The sequence below is a fragment of the Molothrus aeneus genome, chromosome 10, assembly GCF_037042795.1.
Source record: "Molothrus aeneus isolate 106 chromosome 10, BPBGC_Maene_1.0, whole genome shotgun sequence".
NCBI lineage: Eukaryota > Metazoa > Chordata > Aves > Passeriformes > Icteridae > Molothrus > Molothrus aeneus.
Genome location: NC_089655.1, coordinates 6783876 through 6805098, shown reverse-complemented (window position 1 = coordinate 6805098; position 21223 = coordinate 6783876). Strand labels below are relative to the sequence as shown.

At 43.4% G+C, this 21223-nt stretch overlaps 1 protein-coding gene and 2 non-coding genes across 6 annotated transcripts; all 3 read right to left on the bottom strand.

The window, feature by feature from the left end:
• Positions 1 to 42: 42 nt before the first annotated feature.
• Positions 43 to 21009, bottom strand: ATG16L1 (autophagy related 16 like 1). 4 transcript variants are annotated; one of them, XM_066556726.1, is made up of 19 exons: positions 20823 to 21009; positions 19697 to 19790; positions 17412 to 17517; positions 15915 to 15988; positions 15474 to 15725; positions 14533 to 14598; positions 12239 to 12328; positions 11409 to 11465; positions 11162 to 11209; positions 10354 to 10456; positions 8272 to 8377; positions 8081 to 8151; positions 6518 to 6589; positions 4456 to 4576; positions 3520 to 3625; positions 2845 to 2994; positions 2399 to 2446; positions 1931 to 2032; positions 43 to 1531 (listed from the first exon to the last, which is right to left on the bottom strand). In XM_066556726.1, the coding sequence occupies exons 1-19, from the start codon at positions 20935 to 20937 to the stop codon at positions 1438 to 1440; spliced, it is 1875 nt and encodes a 624-aa protein (XP_066412823.1). In that variant the 5' UTR covers positions 20938 to 21009; the 3' UTR covers positions 43 to 1437. The 4 variants fall into 4 exon arrangements, with proteins under 4 accessions (XP_066412823.1, XP_066412824.1, XP_066412825.1 ...); XM_066556727.1 differs by having other exon boundaries at positions 12239 to 12325; XM_066556728.1 differs by lacking the exon at positions 11162 to 11209 and having other exon boundaries at positions 20823 to 21008.
• LOC136560961 (small Cajal body-specific RNA 6) lies at positions 7457 to 7719 on the bottom strand. Its single transcript, XR_010784239.1, has one exon. It is a non-coding gene; the product is annotated as a small Cajal body-specific RNA 6 (non-coding RNA).
• On the bottom strand, positions 9873 to 10142 carry LOC136560962 (small Cajal body-specific RNA 6). The gene has a single exon (XR_010784240.1). It is a non-coding gene; the product is annotated as a small Cajal body-specific RNA 6 (non-coding RNA).
• Positions 21010 to 21223: the final 214 nt, after the last annotated feature.

The window sequence follows — 21223 nt, the reverse complement described above, 5'->3', positions numbered from 1 at the left end:
GATCTCGCACACAGATGCACAAATAAATAAATCAGAGCAGTGTGGGGTTTTAAAAGCAGAACACAAGTTTATTTACAATCAAGTTCTTATGGGCAGCTGAATAAATAAAAACTTTGCCCCATGTACTCTAATTCCCCTCTGCAGAAAGTGTCTGAGCGAAAGGCTGGGTTAGAGGGAGCCTGTCAGACCAGCTCCCAAACCCAGCCCCTCCAAAAGAACACACTTCCACAGTAAAACACTATCGGGAAAGAAGAAAATAAAGTGCAAATAAAAAGGCAATAAAACGCTGGTGGCTTGTCTTGAGGCCCAGATGATGTGGAAAGGTTTGGCTGGATAAAGATATGCCAGGTAGCTCACACTCAGACACATCACGGTTTAGGGTGCCAGAACAGGGACAGAGCTCAGACACCGCTCCGTACCACAGAGGGCTCCAGCGCAAATGGGAATATTGCACGTGTGCTCAGGAACGGGGCAAGTGGCCTGGAATTGCCAGCACCAAAACAATGGATTTGGGATTTGATGCCACTGCTCCCCCATGTACTGACAGCCGCCAGGACAGGACGGATGAACAGAAAAAGGAACCAAACATCTGTATTCCAGGACTGAAGTCACAGGATTACTACATTCCTCATCACTGCAGCACAACTTCTAGAACAACCTCACCAAGCTTAGCTCTCTCCTCACACCCACTAATCAAATGGCCTGTGGTATAAAAAGATTAAAAAACCTCCTACTTTGTGATGCCCAAGCTGTTGAAGGGCATTTCAACACAAGGGTGCAGAAGTCCTGAAGAACAAACAAACCGTTGCCTCAAGAACCGATGCACAGAGTTCACAGGACAGTGCTGGAGAGCCTGTGCCAGGATCAGAACAGATCTAAACTGAGTTCATGACTCAAAGGCAGAGCTGTCAGAGCCATGGGAGACTCTCTTTAAAAGCTGTTCCAACACTTCAAACTGCCTAGGACGTGTTTCAGGATCTTCTCACCCCATGCCTGAACTAGGCCACCAGAACAGAACACAGGAGACAGAACATGCTTTAAGTCAGCATACACAATGACTTCTTTCCAAAGTTTCCACCTCAGAAGTGCTGTAGATACATTTGTGTGACAGGATATTTGGCACAGCTGTCTGGTGAGGAATCCCGCTAGTATCTTCAGCTCCACGTGGTGCATAGATACTGCAAGTAAAGGCATGACTAAGTAGCATTCTCCATCTACAACAGCTAATCCCATTCTGAGTCCAAGTGCCACAGTGCAGTTTTGGCCATGAGAAGTCTCTGACTCTGGCTCCTTTCTCCATTGCTTTAGAACTTCCCTCTGGAAAGGAAAGCCCATGTGCTTGTCCATATCCTGCCTCTGGATGGATCTGGGCTCGGGTGTCCATGCTGTGCAGGCACGGAGCAGCACCAGCACACTCAGCCTCTGACCCTCTGTCAGTCAGAACTCAGCCCACAGCACAGCCTTGTTTCCTTTGTCCACACTGACCACATGGGCACCCGATGGTGACCACGTGACTGCATTGATAGAAGAACTGAAAGGGAAGGCAAGAGTCAGTTTAAAAAAAGCTGAATTCAACAACAGCTCTTGGCACTGGAATGAAATATTGTAATACTCTTATTACCAATTTAAAAACTCCCAGTTTCTCACATCTCAAGAGACTTGGGCTTTTAATAAGTCTAAGGGAGGTACAATTTCTTCAAAACATATTGAATGCACTTTACTAGAATCATATCTCAGTTTAACAAGATAACAACAAATCTAATCTAATTCAATCTAGAGAATACTGCCATAAATCCACAAAGACTTTGCATATTAATTATTCTCACATGCCAATAAAAGTTGTAAAGCTGTACAACTCCAGCTTTTTGATAGCTCAGCAAGATCCACAACCAAGATCCCCACTCTAGGCTACATGTCCCACTTCCCTCACCTGTGATGCTTTGCAAGCGTCCTCTCCAATTTCCCAGTAAGCACATTCCAAATGTAGAGGGCCCCATCAGCTGAGCCAGCAGCCACATAGTTACCATCAGGGCTGTCACATCAGACCAGGTGCAGAAGGCAAGGAACAATTTGCAAGTCAGCAATTTTCAGCACATATCATCATTCCACCCACAACTTCCTAAGCAAGCAACTTGGCATTAAATAGTCTTTTAGGAGTTATGTGTTATCACCTGCTAATACTAAGAGCTGAAAGCACTTTGAAATCAGAGTATTTCCAAGACATTGAATCAATATTTACAAATACACTCTGGCTTGACCAAGAGGTAACCTGGGACAAATTATAAACTCTGCCCCGTTTTTCTACCTGTAACTGGGGACCACTGCAGTCAAGCATCAGGAATCACTCAGTTTAGCTGGTAAAAGGTTTATCAGGTATCTTGTTTATGTCTGACCTTACCTGAACACAACTCTTGTCCAGTCAGAGCCACATTTGAATCCCTGGGCACTGGAAAGTTAGAATCAGATAACTGTTAACTCATTTATGAGAAGAGATACTTACTAAAGACAATGTTAAGTATTTCTGTATGGTTTAGAATAAACTCCAGCATCCCTTTGTCCCAATTCATGTTTCTCATACATTCTTGTCTCAATGGCACCTGAAGAAATTCTTTCCTTTAGAACATAGACTTCTAAGCCAAGGTGCCTTCTTTAAAGACAAACATGACAAGATCATTAGAGCAGATCTTTGCTGTATCTAGACATTCTAGAGAACTTTGCCATGTAGAAAAGAAAAGTGAGGAGACTGCTTTCTTCACAGAGGTCTTGGAAACCACTCCAGCACTAAGGGTAACCCACAATACAAGGTCCTGAAATTCACAGTGCTCCTGTGAGGAACACACTCACCTGAAGGTCTGTTTGACAGCACTGACCCGCAGATCAATGATCTTGAGCAGATCATCACGGGAACAGGTCAGAAGCTCTGTTCGCTCCGGGTTCAGGTCCAGAGCTGTGATTCTTCCAAACAGCTCCAGTTCTTTTACTATGCTTTCAGTCCTAAAGACAGAAAGAGGAAAGAAAAAAACAAAAAAAAAGAAAGCTGTGAACTAGGGTCCAGAAGCCAAACCAGTGCATCAAAACTTTGACTTGTCCCAATGTGGAAGAGAAGAAAAAGGATTAGTGGTTTATTCTTACATTTTGTTTCTTTCCCAAGCTAGATCCCACCTTGTGCATACCATTTCCAGCAAACTGTTAAGACACTACTTTCCTCACAACCCCACCCTAGAACACCAAGTACTGAACAATGAAAAATACTTACCAGCAAGTATGCTGTCTTTCCAGAAAAGAAATGGCATTCCAAAAAAACAAAAACAAAAAAAAAACCACACCCAAAAAGCCCACAAACCTAGAATACCAAACAGCCTAAAAGGAGGAACAAAAATCTCTTTAATGGCTTTTTGCTGCTTTTGCAACAGTTTCCCCAGCTACGAAGTTCAGGAAGAAGAGTTCCCTACTTCAGATTAACCTGACAGCAAACCCATAACCACTTATACACCATAAGCTCTGCTGCAATAGTTTTACCTGATGTCCCAGAAACGAATTTTCTTATCAAAATGTCCACTCATTACACACTGCTCAGTACACACGATGTCATTGCAGCTAGATCCTGCAAACACTGTTTTTATACCTAAAAAGGAAAAACCAATGGTGACATGCTTAAATTCACATTGTCCAAACTGATGAAAACTGAGACAGAAAATAATCCCTAAACCCTCCCCCTGCCATACAGTGGCAACACAGAGCAGTGCCCAAGGAGTGGCACAGGACAAACAGTCTTAAAATAATCCTGATTAAGTCTTCAACCTCTCTGCCCTTTCTCAATCTCCTTTGCTGGGACTTGAAAAGTTCCCATGACAGCTGCTTTATTTCCACTTCATATTTAGCCAGCTATAATTTGCTACTATTAAACAACATGAATCTGTCTCCTTGACCTATGTTTGGAATTCAGGTATCAAGGTAACTTTGACTCTCAAATGCTCTCTCAGTGCAAGCAGGTTTAAGAGCCCCAAGTAGGAGAAAAACCAAGGAAAGAAGGTGATGCTCCCAAAGAAAAACCTGGATCCTAGCAATTCCTTCATTTGAGATGCTGAAATTTTTGGTATGTTTCCAAAAGACACTTCCATCCACCTCAGAGCTAAAAACCTGGCCTGGCTCCAAGTTTTTAGTGGAAGACTAAAATACCCATTCCCAGACCGGTAAACAAAGACCACTCCCAAAACCAGCTGCTCTCAGTGTAATAGCATTAACAATGCTTCCTGCACACACAGGATTTCTTATTCCAGGTAACAGGCAGAAAGAATTCACTTACTTAAAGAATAACAGAAAATGGGATGAGTGCTAGCTTTTTCTATTTTTATACTGGCAAAAAGATTCAATAATTGATCTGACACCAGACTGTCAGGAGCATTCAGCAGAAGCACAGAACATGGATGAAAGGCAGAAGCAGGGCTTCCTTACAAACTTTGCTGCGGAGGTCCCAGAGCTTGAGGGTCCGGTCATGACTTCCCGAAACAATACGTGCATTGTCCAGCAAGAACTTGGCTGACAGAACTTTACCACTGTGACCTGTAAGGGTGTGCTGGGGACACAAGATTGACATGAAACTGAGTATTTCCCCTTTCTCAAATTGTAATTTGCAAGTCTCCTGCTTTGCTTGGCAGAAAAAACATCTATTACAGGTAAATAGAGATCACCATTGAGTAGGAGTGTTAATTATCAGAGTACAGACTGGAGCTGGGAAACACAGGTCACCTTTTGCTGCAGTTTCTCCAGTTACTCAGGAACCTGCCAGCTCCTTCCTCAACACTCTGTACACTTACATTTCATGGACAGATGGCAGCTCCGACACAGCTTGCAGGACAAACCAAGGGGTTAAAGTTAAAGCATGCTGAAAATGGAAATTGTGCCTTTCTGCTTTCATATGGAGCTTCCCTCAAGGACACAACAGGGTATAGAGTCTCAATTGTTATTACATCTTAAAGCCTGAAAGCTGAGACAACCAGGGATTTCAGAAAAACTCCCTACAGCAGCTTCTTTAAGTGCAGAGGAAGGCTCTCTGGGGCTGAGAACATGAACCACATTCACTTAGAATTGCTCAACATTTACATACTAAATCACAAAATAGACAATGAATTACTAAAGTAAGAGTTATGAAAAACAAGACAGAAATCTTTGTAGATAGTTAAGATTTTTTTTAAAAATACTCAACAGAATATCAAATTACACAAAGCAATCTGGGCTTGAGGCAACACAAAATAAAAGCCCTTAAGAATGGAAAGAAATTGGAGCTAAGTTTGGGAAAAAACCCAAAACCTGATACACAAAACATCATTCCAAAAAGACCACCTTGCCTTGAGAAAGATCCTCTTTGCTGGAGTTTGTGTTCCTATCTTCCACTCTGCATCTCTCTTCTGCCCTTGCTGCACAGACATCACATGCAGGTATTGCATTTAGGCAGAGAGTTTTGGCAAAGTTTACAGTGATTTCAGCTTTACTACCTCCTGCTTATGTGCAAGCCATGCAGAGTCCACAGTGCTCACACTTGAAACAGAGGGGATTATTTCATCTTGGAAACAATGAGTACACTCCAAAGAATTACAGGAAGATTATGTGAATGTCTGCAGGTGTAATAACCTTTTGCAGTGAGTAATCTATGTCTGCTAAACCTGTATTCACTATAATCCACATCCAATAGTAGGTTTTGCAGCCAAGGAGAAGATGCAAAAGAACTGATACTCTTCACTTTCCTGAGACTTGACATGCCCACACTGAGAACAACCCAATGAATTACAGTGCATCTGTTGGTTATAACCAACACTGAAATGTCAGAAGATTTGAACATCAAAGTAGTACCTTACTAAAATAAGAAGTTGAGGAAAAGTGTACATAGGAAATGGCAATTTAAAAAGGCTCTTGGAAAGCTGTGAAACTTTTCTTTTGGTCTCTCAAAGGATTATTTTCAAATCAGAGCCAACTGTTAGAGAAGAATACGAGTACAAAGTACTTGGGAGGAAAGGAGGAACCTTTCAAAAGACATTGAGGATGATGTCCAACATGTTGAGGCTTGCTGCCTTGGACAGCCAGGCAGAGGGCTCCTTTTCAAGAATGCTGCTCCTGACTTAAAACAAAAGTCCCTCTTTGTCTTCTGCAAAGCCCTTTTCAGCAGCCTGTCCTTTGAGAGATGCTGAATCATTGAGGTGGCTCTCCATAAATCATAAGAAGCATTTAAAGTTCCCCAGAGGGGTACAAAAAAGTGTACACACACTTTATGTGGCAAGGTTTTTCTAGTGGGGGGTTGTGTTGGGAAAATACACAGTAACTGGAGCTTCCTGCAAGGCTGTGTGGAGATCACACTGTATTTTAGGTCTTGCTGTGAAGACCTTCAAGAGATAAAGAACCTCTCAACAAAAGCAACTATTAAAAGTGTCTGTAAATGTCCAACTTCCAAAACTGCCATGTCTCCATTAGACAAAACTGAGAATACAAGACAGAAAAAAGTCCTTTGCCTAGCAAGACTTACCCGTAATCGATTGTCATCAACTGTCCAGATTCTGCTGGCAAAGTCATTTGAAGCAGCTAAGAGGTAAGAACCCTGTAAACACAAGATTCCTTTCAAATTCCTTCTGCTAGTCAATATGCAAACCAAATTAAAATATTTCCAATAAACCATTAAAACCATATTAGTGCTATTTTATCAAAGGAAAAAAGGAATAAAACCAAAACCACAGTAGCAAATGCCAGAATGGAAAGCTAATGTAACCCTCACCAAAGGGCTGTGGCACCTGCTTCTCCCCAAAATGGAAGGGTTTGTACATGGCTATATTAAATTACAAAAAGAATGATGTACACCAATTATAACAATAACCAGACCAGAAAAAGGACATTCATCTTTCTCTTCTGCTGCAGTGAGAAAATGCGTTCTAGTTTACCCTCATCTGTTGTGGAGTTGTTTTCCTCTTTTTTGGGTTTTCTTTTTTTTTCTTTTCCAGAGGAAAAAAGCCCTGCATCATCTACCTCCACTGCTTAGAAAGGTCTCAGAGTGGAATTAGCCTGATTCTTGCCATTTTTGTTAAAATTCTAGCATTTTAAGTTAAGACCTCAAAAATTAAATCTGCCTGAGGAGAGAGAAATCAACTTGTTTGTGGTTTTAAGGTTAGGGCTTTCACAAGTCACCCATGATGGAGAATGGCCACCACAAAATTTATGCTTGCACTCCTGTCCATCACAAAATACTTTCCTGAATCCTTGTAATCCTTTGGTATCTCATCCAGGCAATTCTCACAGCAAGTGTGTTCAAGCAACTTGCCAAACCTCAGGACTAGTTTCTCCTGCAGATTAACAGCACATCTCTAATGAGCTGGTCAGTGTCCAGAAGAAGGATCCTCTTGGGTGTGTATCATAATTTAGCACAGAAAATCACCAAATGGCAGAAATCATATCAGCTTTGTGCTGGGGAAGAGGTCTCAGCAGAAAAGTCAGATCACATGTCCAGTTAGACCAATCCAAGACCCCAAACTCCTTCAAGCAGGACTGTTGGATGCTGATCTCAGTCATGTCTCCAATGCTCCAGGTGAACATGACCTGAGCACATCTCACACTGTCAGCAAACACTCTGCCAGCCACACCATTGCTGTGCCATGGCTGGGGAGAAACTGCTGGGAGAAGAGGGCATGGAACTGCAAGTCTTGGGATAATCAGACCTTTTACTATTCATCACAGACCTCAGTAAAGCACTTATAGAAAAAAAAACTTCACAGAAATAAAGCCTCAGTGTATTTGCTTCCTCTGTGCTGTTATGCCAGCTTCAGTGGAATGCTAATTTTTTACTTTAAACAAAAATCCTTAACAGCCGATGTCTGAGCTGCATATCATCATCTGAATTGTAAGGCAAGGATCAGAATTACAGACTGCATCTTTTCAAATACAGGCCTTTTGTACAATTTCAGCTATTTTCATGTTTTAACTCATTTCTTAGGTAACTACAATTAGAATTGAACAATAGTAGAACCAATAGTAGAGAACAACATAATTCCATTAATTTTTATTCCCAACTACAAACAGTGGATATTGCACAGATACTCACAGCACTATCAAACTCTATGCTTGTAATCCCAGCATTACTGCCAGAGAGGGAACCTTTGGGCTCACACCTATCTGCACAGAGAAACATGAACAAAAACTTGAGCAATGGATTAGAGCACAAGTTGACACAAAGTGACCCAAAATATAAATTTTTTTTAGCATCCCACCAGGCCCCAAAGCAAAAATGTTTACCTCCCAAGACTTCCCAAAGTTTAACCCTCCGGTCCATGCCTCCTGTTGCTAGTAACCGGGAGCCAGGGCTGAACTGCACGGCATTCACCTCCCCATCATGCGCATCCTGAGGAGGGCAAGGAACAGAACAGCCACCCAAAAGGGAATTAGCACACACCCATAACCCACAGATCAGAAAGCTACAGAACTTGAAGGTTACACAGAATCACAGCTGTGCATCTTTCAGAGGAAGTAAAGCCACAGACTGAAATTCTGCTGTGGCTGATGGTGCACAGACAGCAAAAGGGCTGATCCATATCTAAAGAAAAAACAAAGGCACATCAAAAAAAAACAGCAGCAAGGACTCAGCAGCAATAACATACTACCAAAAGCCTTAGAATGCTTCCTAAGCTTAGGCTCTTAAGTCGCACCAGAAAAAAAAAAATAAGGAGAGGACAGGACAAAAAACGGTAACAATTGATGTGCTGTAGAAGGAAAGTAACTTTTCTTTCTTTGATCTAGAGACAGCCGTGGAACATGATCCAATCAGTTCAAGCAACCATGGAACAATCAAGCCAGGCTTGAGTTAAGCAGGTCTGTTAGGAAACAGCACAGCAGATGCACTGCATTCACTGGGTGTGTTGGTGAGTCTGCAGTACAAGTGTGACAGCACCTGCTTGCAGAGGACTTGGGCTTAAGCTGTGCCTCCTCCCTGCAGATACAGTGATCCCCCAGCACCCCTGCTTCTCACAGCTTAAGGCTCTGAATTCTTGAACTTTTAAAACCTATGCTAATTTGAATAATAATTCATTTTTTATTCCTCTGTTCATTTCACAGCTTTATACTACTTACCTACACAGTATTACCACCACAATTGTAATTATTTGTAAAGTATTTTCAGGACCTGCTCTTTCAAAACCAGCTTTTCTGGAAACCTGTATTTTTATGGAACTTGTTGCTTGAATGTGGTCTGCCAGCTCATATTTAAGGCTAATCACATTCAAATCTAATCTTTCTGCAAATGCAGAGGAGCCATTCACAACAAAACTGGTGAAAGGCCTTGCCTAGAAGTAATGCCTGAAGTGACTGCCTTTTCCACCTCCTACTTGCCTCTCCAAAGGTGAGCCCAGTCTGCTCCCTGCATTTGCCAAACCTCTGCCACAGAGCCCTTGCATTAATTCCTAGAATGTTCTGCCAGACCTAGACATGTCTTGACCCTCCACCTGGGCTCAAAACACTGGAGCTAAAGCCTAACACCTCCTCACCTGATGTCCCCCATTCAAGCCAGCTCCAGCTGCCATTTCAGTCATGATCCTGCTCTCACTTGAGGTGACATTGCCACTCCCTCCATCCACAACTTCTACTACAGAATATGGTAACAGGGCAGGCAAGAATACACATGCTTCCCTGCTGCAGTGAGCCACACTGATACTCTGGATGAAGAAAATCAGTCACTTAACATCCATGAAAAATCCACATCCAGCTCTGGAGTGCCTAAGAAAGCTCCAGAGGCATATTTAAACAAGCAGCTGCATTACAAGACACCTTCCTTTCAGTCACAAGACAATGCCCTGCACAGAAACTTAGGTGTGGCTTTGTGAGGCCAAAGAACACATAAAGGAGGTCTCAGCTTGAAAACCTTTGATCATGCACAGCCAGTGAGAACACCCCATCACCATGAGCTCCTCTTCACCAGGTTTGTTGGATTACATTTGGTGCCACAACTCCTTTTACTGTGGAGAACTGGAACTGAATGAATCCCAAACTGTCAGCAATCTCTTCCTCCATCACTGCTCTACTATGGCATGATAGAATAGGGACTGCTGGGAGCCAAAGGGTAATGGGGTGGAATTTCCCTGTGCCCTCAGAAAACTTCTTTGTCATCATCGACCTCAGTAAGACAGACATTGAGCACACTGGCTCTGAGAAACATGTGGGGTAAGAATTAAATGGAATAGAATGAATTCTACCAAACCAAGAATTCCTTCCTGTTTGGTAGTGCTAACAGAAAGAGTCTCAGGATATCAGTTCCCACCTAGGAGATTCCCTTCCTCTAAAACCAGAACAAAGAACGGCAGAGCAGAGAATTCCTTCTGTACTCACAAAGACACAAATGGCAGTAGTGGGCACTCTCACTTCTTTACTGGCACCTGGATGGGGCTCTGCATTGTCCTGGGGTGCAGGGAATGAGGACAGAGAACGCCTCCTAAGATGAAACAAAGCAAAAACATTTTAAAATGAGAAATGAACACTGTTTCTCTTGAATTCATCCTGATGTCTACCTGTCAATTAACTACTCTGTACAGAAAGTAAAAAATGGGGGAAGGTGCTTTTAACATCTTTTTTTTCATCCCATCTTTCAAAAATTACATTTGTCATGTAACACTATATTCACTTGTGGCTTTAGATATTTCACAGTTCACCACATAAGTTATCTGAACTGATTACTGACCTCATTTTGGAGCAGTGTTTTAATGTTTTCAATAGGCAGAGAACATGGGACTGGCTGCAGCTCCATTGCTTTGTCTAGGAAGACTCAACACCATTTCAGCACTACATCCCAGGCAGCAAAACAAAATGCTGTGTTCCAAAGCTTGGGCTGCTCCATTTAAGCAAAGACATCCACCTACTGCAGAGCTTAGCTTAGAAGGCCTGGCTCCACTCTGGATACAAAGCACAGAACCCAACGACTTATTTTAATTAACCCTACTAAAGGAGCAAAGTGCAGTGGAAAGTAAGAGCAAACCCCATGTATTCTCTCCACAAAGAGGGGCTCATTGCCTCTCTCACTGTTGATAGTTTCTAACCAGAGCTATCAACTGCAGAATCTAATCAGCACAATGCAGCTGGGTTCCAGTTACTTCAATGGAATACAATCACATGCTGGACTAAGAGTGGATAATGTTTTCACCTGGCAGTATCAGAAGACTGATGTCCCAAAAGGGGAGACTCAGACAGACTGGAGGGAAAGGTCAGAGGTCAGCACACGGCAAGATGGAAGAAACAGGAAGTTGAGGAGAACAAAAAAGAAAAAAAAAAGAAAGGCAGAAGCTAGAAGGAAGGCTGGAAATACTTGTTTGCATTCCCTGCATCACCAAGATTTTGGTGTACATTGAAACCAATAAACAAAACAAGGAGGTGAAAGTGTTCTAACCTACCCAAAGATATTACTGATAGAGTCCAGAAGGCCTCCAGCTGGCTGGGAGAGTCGCTTACTGAAGGAGGGGAGGACAGGTTTAAACCTTGTGAATAGCTTCTCCACATAAAGATCAATACAAACACATTTCATAGCAACATGTCTCAGGAAAGACTCCCTCCCCTCAGACCCAGCCCAGAGACAGAACACCAAGGCAGGCATCAGTGCAAAAGTCATCACTAACTACAACTCAGAACACATTTTGTGGGTGAAGTTTCTTCAGGGGCCCTCAACCTCACCCTGTGAATTGCTGGGTTTAGATAGAACAACCTGCCAAGTCTGAAATTTCAATCAAATTAATCCATGATCTCATGTAACTACCTCTTACTTTCCACTCACTGCTATTTTAGAGAAAGAACAAGATGCATTTTATCTAGGTGAAGATTATTTTTAGCATTTCAGATAAACCCAGCTATTTGCAAATAGCTATTGCTATTGTGATATCAATATTCACATTGATATCTTGTAGAGTAACGGAGGCATAAAACAACAGGCATCGTAATAGCCACATTATTAACTATATAGTTTTTAAATATTTGTTTTAAAGATTAAACAAAGATTTTTCAGGCACTAGGGTAATTTAGTTAAAACAGCAAAGGAAAACCAGCACATCCTAAAGCATGGCACAGAGAGTACAGCACATGAGTTTCCTACTGCTCTGGTAGAAGCACTAAACTGTGTTCCATCTAAAGGCAACTAGAAACCTAAGTTACACTCCCAACACTGTTCCAGTTCTACTGTGCCCCTTGTTCTCCCTCAGTGACATGCTACAGGAATCTCCTGGTCACAAACCTGGATGTCCGGCTGACAGCTCGCACTGGAGAGGTTTCCTCAGCTGTGTCAGAGGTTTCATCTGCAAGCACTTCGATGTCATCATCCCTGCTGAAGTGAGAGAAAACATCTCCTTTTCAATCAGCCACTGACAGCAGCAACTGACAGGATGGCACTGCTCCAGGGCCTGTCATGCCCAGCACACCCCAGGTTTCTGGAGCTGTAGCAACACACAGGTAGATCCAGATAACACACACTGATGCAGCTGTCAGAGATGTAATTCAACACACATTGTCTGAAAACGGATATAGACAGCAACTAAATTTCAGGTTTTTTCCTTCCAGCTGCCAATTCCACTTCACTGACAGCAGGGCTGGATTTCCACATCCCCTTGTTTCTGTTTTCAGACCTCCTTTTCAGATTCTCTTTAATATAGGCATCCTATTCAGCCTGTAGCACTAACTACACACAGCATTGTAACAACCCACCACACCTGAGCAAGGCTTCACTACAGAGTGAATGATATTTGCTGGTGCAGTTACAGAACAACAAAAACAAAACATGAGTTACTGCAACACCAAGTATGGGTGATATCAGCACCTTTTTTGCTGTTTCAAAACAAGCAAGTGTTAAAGAAAGCACAAGAGGTTAATTGAATTTTCCTGCTTCACCTACACCAAGGACACCCTGATACTGCTGTAATTTAGGTATGGCTCCATTAAGTGTGAGAGCTGGTTTTGCTCACTCTGTTTAAGTGCTGGTGGTCAGCAGAACACAAGTGTGAGATTCCAACCCATGTACAATAAATTAATTCAGCTAAATTACTCAGCTAGTGCTGAAGATTTCTCCCATTAGTCACCATGGGCTCTGACAGCCTAGTATTTTTCCCTTCATGATGATTTTTCCTCCACTGCTGATTTTGCAGGACAAACTATTTTTAAACACACTTTACTAATACCATTTGACTGAAGAGAAGTTTAAATTCATCATTTAAATAACCAAATTGTGCCATCAGATAACACTCAGCTGCAAAAGCATTTAAAAGGACAAAAACAACTAATCTCTCATTTCAGAATATAGCTGCACTTTCAATTCTAAGATTTTGGAGGAAAGTATACATGAAAAGACTACAGAAAATATATTTGCTGATTGAATGTATCAAGCTGGTGTTTCAAGGAAATACTATCAAGTTCTGCTAATAATCATTTTTAAAAATCTAAAGTTTCTGCTATTAAAACTATGTGTAGCAAAAGAACTTTCCAGGTTAACAATGTATTTTTAAGTAAACATAAACACCAGGGCACAGCCCCTGAAATGGTGCAGTTTTTCCCTTCACTAAGCAGCCCATTTACACAACACGAACTCTCCAACTATAAAATCATCAAGAAGAAATCAAAGCCATCTCTGAAGCAGAGTTTGAGTAGTATACAGAAGCAATTATGCTATCGGATGTCTCATACTCCCTTTCCACATGCCCCTCCTTCCTCTCCCAGCCTTTTGCACAGCCTCCCTTCCAGAGGGATGCACTGCTCCTGTCCCTTGCAAGGGCTTGCAGCACAGCACTTAATGTGAGTCTGTGATGTGAACATAAAGGGAAAAGATTTCCAGAAAAAGCCTGCAGGCTGCTCTGGCACCACTCTGCAGGGCCCAGGCACAGAGCATCAGATGCAGCAATTCTAGACTGGGCAAACACAAACACCCTGATCAGCCCAGCTCAGAGCACCCACAGCTCCCACTGCCCCCTGCAGCCCCCTGATCCCACACCAGAGAGCCAGTCACAGCAGGGCAAGAACAAGGGACTAGAGGGATTCTCTTCATCTTGCCAGGTAAAGTACTCCACTGTTTTCTCCTTAGACAATAAATCCCTGCCAGTATGGAAGCTGTGTATTTTCACCCAGGTTAATTCACTCGGTACCTGTTCCTACAGGAAATTCTTGAGCATGTTTATAGTCTAACATTTTAAAATCCAGGTATCTCCAGAGTAATTGTTTCATTATTTCACTGTTTCATGAAAAGCTATCTTAAAGACCAAAGGTACGTATCTCAGTATTAAAACATTTTTGTAACAACATCTATTGACCATATGAACCATTCCTGGGACTTAAAGTCCAAGCATCTATTTTCAGTCCTAAAAGAGCTCCTTCTTCTGTAAGTTCAGGTAGGGAGAGTTACTGCACATTTCTGACTTTACACAAGAAGTGCAAACACTCCTCTACATCACCCACTTTAGGGGTAACAAAGGTACCATTTATCATGCTTCTGCATAAACCTGAGGCACAAACTGATGAAAGAGACTTTAAATCAAGACTGCTTACGGTTCAACAGGCAAGGGTTCTTTGGCAGCTTCTGCCAGCTCCTTCTGCAGCCTGGCCTGGCGTCTCCTAAGAAAGAGAACCCAAGGTTATTAAAAAAGAAAAACAACGTTTCCTTAATCCCATTCCAAAGGCTACCCTTCACAGTTTTGATGGGCCTCATAAGATCAAAAAAAAAAAAAAAATCACTCCCCTGCTCTAATTTTATCCTGCTTTTCAAGATACTCTGAGCAGGAGAAACACTTTTCTTACTGTGAGTAGCAAAAGATAAGATCACTCAAGTGAGGTAATGAGGCAAAGTGAACCTGTAGCCCTTTATGATCCATATGAATACACATTATCTTGGAGGGTAAGAACTTGCCAAAATAATGATTATGTTAGTGAAGCTAATACAAAACTGCCAGCTACTGTGAGACTTCTAATATAGGTCAGTCTTCAGGTATCATTAGCTGGCAAGTAAGCTGAAACAATTCAGAAGAAAAATTATTTTGCAAGGAAAAAAAGCTTTTTCAAAAAAAATTACTTTTGCAGTAAGTTTTACATAGCTCAATCTCATAGCAGATGCTCATTCTAGAGCAATGCAAAAAACACTGGAGTTAGTCAAGTCAAAAAAAGATAAAACTAGGAGCAGGATAAGATGCAATATGCAAGAGAAGTCCAAATCTAATACCAGCAAAACCCCACAGTTTCTATCTGTTTTATGATCTTCAGCACACAGTTAAATGTTGCTGAAGAAACAAAAGAACATGTTTTATTCATTTAAAAGACAGGAATATTTTCACCAAGTGTCAGTCTGTGTTGGCTGGAAAAAGAGTAAGCTCTGGACTCTCACTGTGTTGTGCAAGAATAGAGATCTCAGAGGTCAAAACTAAATCTGGTTTTATCCTATGCACTCATAACTGAAAAACATACCAGTTTTATCAAACAAAGGTCATGGATCTCACCTTGAATCCTTTTCATTTTCTGCATTCAGACGATTGGCTTCTTGTGCTTTCTCTGCCATCCAACGTGAGACCAGCTCCTGGTTGTCCTCAGTAGTTTTCCTTAGTTTCTCCTCCAAGGCATTGAAGGTGATCTGGAGAGCATCATACTCATCTTTCAGGGTCTGATTAGCTCGCTCAAGATCTTGCAGTTTGCTACGCAATTCCTGGCACTCTGTTTCCAGTTCAGAAATCTTTTGCAAATACTCTGCAATCCTGGAATGGCAACAAAACATACAAAACCATGAGGACCTCCTTTGGGACCTGTGCCATCTTCCTTGTGCTGTTTGCACAACACCTCATAAAGGCATTTTTAGCCCTGGGCTAAGACTTCTAGAGAATACTGTAACTCCAGTAAAGAACTCCATCAGAAGGCTGGTCGCCAACAAAACAGTTCTTACTCACTTGGCTTCATTCATCTGCATCTCTTTGTCCTTCTGCTGCATTTGGTTGTTCAAATCAATTACAGACTGGGCCAGCTGGAGAGAGGAGAAAATTTCATTACAAACTGCAGGGATGTCAGTAGATAACATACTGAGCTGCCTTCAGTGCAAGCACAGACTAATCTAGCATTAAAAGCATGGATCACACATTTCAGGTCTTTTTTACCCCAGCTTTCTATGCAGATCTGCTACACAGGTCATTAAATCAGAGAATCCACTTTCAAAAATAAATTGTCAAGAAGCTGCTGTCCTTCTGCTGTCTCACTCTCTTCTCTCAAAAAGTTTCATTAATAGTCAGATCAAACAGAATGTATATTAGGAAGAAATTTTAGTAGTGGAAAAATCAATACATAATTTAAAAACTGTCAAGTAAGTAAACAAATGAGTACTGACAACCAAGAAACAAATCATCCTGTTAGGGCCAGGACAGCCATTTCAGGAGACACACAGCTCCCACTGTGAACACAGGTGCCACCAAGAGTTTTCTCACAGAGGAAGTTGCTGGTGGAGTGACTGCAGAGCACAGAGAGGCAGAGGCCAATGCTGCCAAGCTGCAGCTGCCAGCTCATACCTTACCCAGCAGCAGGGCCTCAGCTGCCCAGGAAGAAGGAAGACTGATTTCTGGGAAGAGTGCCTGCCTTTGGAAGTGGTTTTAGGACACCAGGTTGGAAGCAAAGAAACTATTCCGAGTGCCCTAACCACTTGGTGCACACCTCCTAGAGAAAACAGTCTCCTCTTTGGAAAGCTCAGAATTGCTGACACTGGAGCTTCTCCACATCTCCAGTGGGGTGTGATCAAAGGAGCATTTTCCAGGCCATTCACACCTTCTCCCTAAGAAAGTGTGCAGTCCCATTCAGCTTTCAGACTCATTCAGTCCATCCACTGCTGTGCTTTTAAAAACCAAATTCTGCTGTTGAACTTCCCTATCTCCTGGTCAAAAAAAAACTCCAAAACACTAATCCAAGAGGCCTGGCTTTTCCTCTCCTCCAGGCCCAAGTGTGAATGTTACAGAACTCCTGGGCTCTGAATCAGCCCTCCCTTTCCAGCCTAGCACTGTGGCTCTTTCAGCCTTGGCTGGTGCTGCAAAGGGAGACCAGTGAAACCTCACACAGCCCCCTATGCCCCACTCACTCTAAGTCTTTTCAAGTTACTAGTGTCATATACAGCTCTGTGGCCCAGATCAGTTCCTTCCTCCTCTAATACAACTAAGAACCTATTAATGAAGCAGAGAATTCAGCATTTAATAATCATGCTATGCTGACAATAGAAGCTCTCATCTCCTGGTGACAGTATTACAGACCAGCCTGTGTCTGGTTGGTTTTAATCATCAGAAATTGGGGAAGCTTAAAAAGACTCTAGATGAAAGGAGGAAAAAATGATGATTAATGAGCCTGGTGAAATCATGGTCAGGCTCCCAAAAGGCCACATATGGACCACAGAGAACATAAGACTTTCCAACCTCTCCACGTTTCTTGTGCAGCTCAGTCAGCTCCTCTTGGTGCTTTATCTTCAGCTGGGCCAGTTCCTGCAGCTGAGCATCGTTCCATGTGCTATCGTGTCCTGGGCTGCAATTGGACAGAGAACAAGAGATGTCCAAAACTAGAATCCAGTTCTTTCTGTGCCTTTGCCAGGGTCCAGACGTTGCCTCCCTTGGAAGCTCTGTCCACCAGGGACACAGGTGATTCATAACAAAGCAAATCACACAGTAGTGGAAAGTTACATCTCCTGAGCACTAGATTCACTTTTTGTAGATTTCTAAACCCGTATTCAAATTCCAAGGGAAGATAACGAGCTTTGTTTAAATTTGCATGAAGACGACTGAGTCTTAGAAGTACAGTCTCTAAATTCTGGAAAACATTACAAATATTTTACCACCCTGATTTGTTCTGGAGGGAGGTGGTAGACCTTGAAGATGCAAGATGTCTGGAGAGGGTACAGAACCAAAAGCCAGGAAACCAAGGGAGTATTCCCAGGCCCTTGGGTTTACAGTCTCAGGTGTGACAAGTCACTCCTCCATTGGCCTGACTATACTCTTTTTGTGCATAAGTTTTCAAGTGGTTACTGTGTTTTTCAACACTATTACTGTGAGATAATCTTGAATTTTTACATATAAGAACATTTATATCACCCTCTGCCCCAAACAACTATGGAATGTAACATTTATCACTCGTGTCTCTGAAAACACAGAGGCAGGAACAGAGAAAACCAAGGTTTCTTTAAAGTATATACACACACAGACTCTGAGCACATTATCAGCTGTATTTTGAATTACAGCTTCTCAAAAAAATCATAATTTTAATTAAAACTTCATTATATCAGACAAACAGAACAAGGTAATTGCATCCCTTTCTGCAGTAATTTTGTGCTGTAACAGTTCAGGGAGAAACAGATAATCCCTCCAAATGTCTCACAGTGATATCAGTAACCTAATGCTCTTCTAAAGAAACAACCAACCCCTCACTGAACTAATGCTGCACTAACTGCATTTCCAAAAAAATGTGTGCAAACAGACAAGAAGCCAAGTCCTGTGGTAATATCCAACACATCCTATAGCTCCAGTCATACATACCCCTACAGCCCAGAACTAGATACTGCTCCTTGGCCCTGAGGGAAGTAAATACACCTTTCTTCAGCTATCTAGGATTAGAAAAGTAATTTTGTTTCAAAAACCTGTCATATACTGAGCACAATACCAGAGTTCAGCTGACTACTTTCAGATGCTGCTTCTGTGTCTTTCTTCTCATCCACATTTGGTGCAGCCTCATCTCTTAAGACATGGCATTCAGCCAGAACACAATTCCCATAAACTGAAATGGTTCAAGACAGCTGCAGCCATCAGAAAGCTTTTGGGAACTTGCACATAGGTGTCAACTCCAGCCTGATGGAGCTTTGCCTGCAGTTCCTATAAACCCCGGAGAAAACTTCTTCTATCTCTGCTATACTAATTTGTTTTGTATCCAATTGGACATGCTCATAGAGTTCCCTGCTGTAGAGGGGTTCTGGTTGCAGGACAAGAGCAAAAAGAACCTCAACAGAGGAAGCAATTCTTACAGAAGTAGGAATTCTGAGCTTCTTGGCCCTGCCTTCTCTTCAGGTACACTGAGGGCAGAGCTGGCCAGCCCTCACCTGGAATAGACAGGCTGTCCAAGGGACACTTCTGGCACACAGGTTTGCTGTGCAAAAACAGCAGAACCAGCAGCACAACCCCTGCCTTCAGCATAAGTGCTACTCCAGGTTAGGGAGGAAGCTTCCCAGGAAATCCTGTTAAAAAGCAGGCACAAAACACCTTCCTTTTGGCTTCTGGTGTTTACTTAGGACTGACACTTTGCAATCATAGTTTATTTCTGTTCTCCCCTTTCATGTGATGACACAGATTGAAAGAAACGAGATCATTAAACCATCCTATACTCAATAGGAGGAGAAGAATACACTGTAAGTGTTGCAAGGCAAACAGACCAGGAGCAGCAGCTTATTGTGGTCCACCTCTGTTCCATGAGTTTGTGATAAATCAGCTTCCTTCCCAAACCTGGCCAGATTTTTCTGTGCCACATACTCTAAACCTATTGTAACTTCACCACAGGCTTAGACACAGCTGTAAATTATATTCAGTCCAACAGAACTTCAGTTTGTTGTGTGCCAAGTCATTGTAGGGATCTGGGAGCTGTTTGTGTGAGGCATCAAACAGTGGTTTAGGTTACAATGTGTACAACAAACAGCTGCTGACAAAAAAAGAGTGTTACATACCTGATCTCATGTCTGCTCTGTATGTCATATTTTTCTGTTTGAAGTTTATCAGCCAGCACTGCATGAAGGTCTGACTTCTCCAGCAGCTTGTTATCTGCAGGAGCAAAAAGTGCACTTAAGACAACCAGAAAGCAAATCCAGAGTCCCATCTTCTCCTGCCTAGATCACCAGCTGTGATCTAGTCTCTTTAATTACTGTGACACAGCCAAATGCTACATGAGCCTCCACCACATCACTGTGTTCTCTCTCCTCTTTGATCTTAACAGGTTAAGGCACCATCCACCTACAACCCCAGGAACTCCTCATTAATCCAGGTGCTGTGCGGGACTGGTCTTATGAAAACTTAATAGAGAAAGAGAGAGCAATTTCTCAGGTGCATTGCTATCTGCTAAAATAGAGAGAGTTCAAAGTTCACACTCTTTACAGATCCTCAAAGGACGGTAACCAGGAGAACAGGCCTGGCAGAGAGTCCAAACCCAGCTCTGCCGTTTGTTTTCTCCCACAGTGTGTGGGACCCCCATCATCCTGACACAGCTGAGGCAGGAGAGGGGCGGGCACGAAAGCCCTGAACGGAGAGTGCTGGCCCCTGGATAGCTCCAAATTTTACAAAAGACCATGAGCAGGGTCAATAGCAGCATTGTTCTCGGTTCCACAAGCAACTGGGCGGGAATTGTGCAGACAATTCAGACATTCAATCACTGTCCAGAGCACAAAGCGCTCCAGCCTCTCAGACAACTGAAACAACTACATATTTTCCTCGATAAAGCAGAAATTCCAGCTTTCCTGTTATTACAGGCATGTCCCAAACAATCCCGTGAAAACGGCTCGGCCGAGGCTCCTGGGACCCTGTCCCACCACGGCTTTCCCACTTTTGAAGAAGAGGAGAAATCCCAGAATGATTCGGGCTGGAAAGAAGCACAGCGGGTCCCCAGGTCCCAGCTCCCTGCTCAAGCAGGGTCATCTCCATAGCACAGGGCACCGGGTAGAATCCAGTTCTGGCAAACCTCCAGAGAGGAAGACTCCACACCCTCCCCACTGAGCAGAGTCTCCCTGCACATACTGATGGGCATCCGTGAGGGAGAAGAGAAGCGCTACTTCGGCCGCGCCCCCGCCGGGCCCCGCTTACACTGGGCGATGATCTCCTCGAAAGCCTGGCGCTGCAGCCGGTCCCGCCGCCGCAGCTCCTCCGCGATGTGCCGCTTCCAGGGGGGGAACCCGGCGGCGCGCAGCCCCGACGCCATCTCCGCGGCAGGCCGGGGCGGAGCGGGCTGGGGCGGGCAGATCGGGCGGCGCGGGGGGTCAGAGAGGCGGCGGGAGCGCGGGGAGGCGGCGGGAGCCCCCTCAGAGCCAGAGCCAGAGCCAGGCCCGGGCCCGCGGCCGCGCCCCCACACCCGCCATGGCGCCGCGCTACGTCAGGGGCCCTCGCGTCTGAGCGGCGCGCCGCGACCGCGACATAGGCTGCCCCGCCACTGCCTGACGCTGTCCGCCCGCCTCCGGCGCCGCCGAGCCCAGCACCGGTGTCCGCAG

Bases quoted from the DNA above. Each gene is read 5' to 3' on its own strand.
- ATG16L1 (XM_066556726.1), bottom strand. From the start codon at position 20,937: ATGGCGTCGGGGCTGCGCGCCGCCGGGTTCCCCCCCTGGAAGCGGCAC. The intron at 3,626-4,455 runs GTAAGGAAGCCC...TTTCCTTTTTAG, and splicing joins GGACCTCCGCAGCAAAGTTT to GTATAAAAACAGTGTTTGCA. The intron at 2,033-2,398 runs GTAAGGTCAGAC...CTGATGTGACAG, and splicing joins TGGACAAGAGTTGTGTTCAG to CCCTGATGGTAACTATGTGG.